Source organism: Neopelma chrysocephalum, unplaced genomic scaffold (assembly GCF_003984885.1).
Source record: "Neopelma chrysocephalum unplaced genomic scaffold, ASM398488v2 Primary Assembly neopelma1_63439, whole genome shotgun sequence".
NCBI classification, from domain to species: Eukaryota; Metazoa; Chordata; class Aves; order Passeriformes; family Pipridae; genus Neopelma; species Neopelma chrysocephalum.
In genome coordinates this window covers 962-2,113 of record NW_020906123.1, presented here as the reverse complement: position 1 = coordinate 2,113, position 1,152 = coordinate 962, and the positions used below count along the sequence as shown (strand labels likewise).

General features: G+C 54.2%; 1 protein-coding gene across 1 annotated transcript; it reads right to left on the bottom strand.

Moving 5' to 3' along the window:
- Positions 1-55: 55 nt before the first annotated feature.
- Positions 56-619, bottom strand: LOC113979241 (olfactory receptor 14J1-like; the record flags this gene model as incomplete). The annotated part of the gene is made up of 1 exon (XM_027706696.1): positions 56-619. A coding segment is annotated over exon 1 (564 nt), but the record flags the coding sequence as incomplete, so codon positions are not given.
- Between the last annotated feature and the right edge of the window lie 533 nt (positions 620-1,152).

The following is a 1,152-nucleotide window of genomic DNA, read 5'->3' as shown; positions in this document are numbered from 1 at the left end:
AATGCTACACACCAGAAAACAGGCACTTTATTGCTCCTGAAAAGCATGCAGTCATCATTTTCCTCAGGGCATCCTTGATCTCCTGATTCCTGAGGCTGTAGATGAGGGGGTTCAGCGCTGGAGGCACCACCGAGTACAGAACTGACACCACCAAGTCCAGGGATGGGTAGGAGATGGAGGGAGGCTTCAGGTAGGTAAATATGGCAGTACTGAGAAATAGAGAGACCACAGCCAGGTGAGGGAGGCAGGTGGAAAAGGCTTTGTGCTGTCCCTGCTCAGAGGGGATCCTCAGCACAGCCCTGAAGATCTGCACATAGGAGAAAACTATGAAAACAAAACAACCAAACAGTAAACAGACACCAACCCCAATGAGCCCAAGTTCCCTGAGGTAGCCTGAGTGTGAGCAGGAGAGCTTGAGGATGTGTGGGATTTCACAGAAGAACTGGCCCAGGGCATTGCCCTGGCAGAGGGGCAGGGAAAATGTATTGGCTGTGTGCAGCAGAGCAGTGAGAAAGCCAGTGGCCCAGGCAGCTGCTGCCATGTGGGCACAAGCTCTGCTGCCCAGGAGGGTCCCGTAGTGCAGGGGTTTGCAGACGGCAACGTAGCGGTCGTAGCACATGATGGTCAGGAGGAAATACTCTGCTAAGATGAAGAACACAAAGAAAAAGAGCTGTGCAGCACATCCCATGGTAGGAGATGGTTGTGGTGTTCTGGAGGGAATTGTGCATGGCTTTGGGGACAGTGGTGCAGATGCAGCCCAGGTCTGTGAGGGAGAGGCTGAGCAGGAAGAAGCCCATGGGGGTGTGCAGGTGGTGGTCACAGGCTACGGCGCTGAGGATGAGGCTGTTGGCCAGGAGGGCAGCCAGAGAGATGCCCAGGAAGAGCCAGAAGTGCAGGAGCTGCAGCTCCCGCCTGTCTGTGAATGGCAGGAGGAGGAACTGGGCCATGGAGCTGCTGTTGGACATTTACTGTTCCTTAGGACAGGGTCTGTTCAGAAAAGGAAAGCACAGGGAACAATTAAGACACCCTCTCACCAAAGCCAGGGCAGTTTTCAGGGAAATCCTCTCCAAGGCTAGGCTTTTCTTTTCTCTGGTTTGTGCTCTCTGAGGGTGTGTGAGGAGCAGGAACTCTGCCCATGTGCTGCCAAGGACT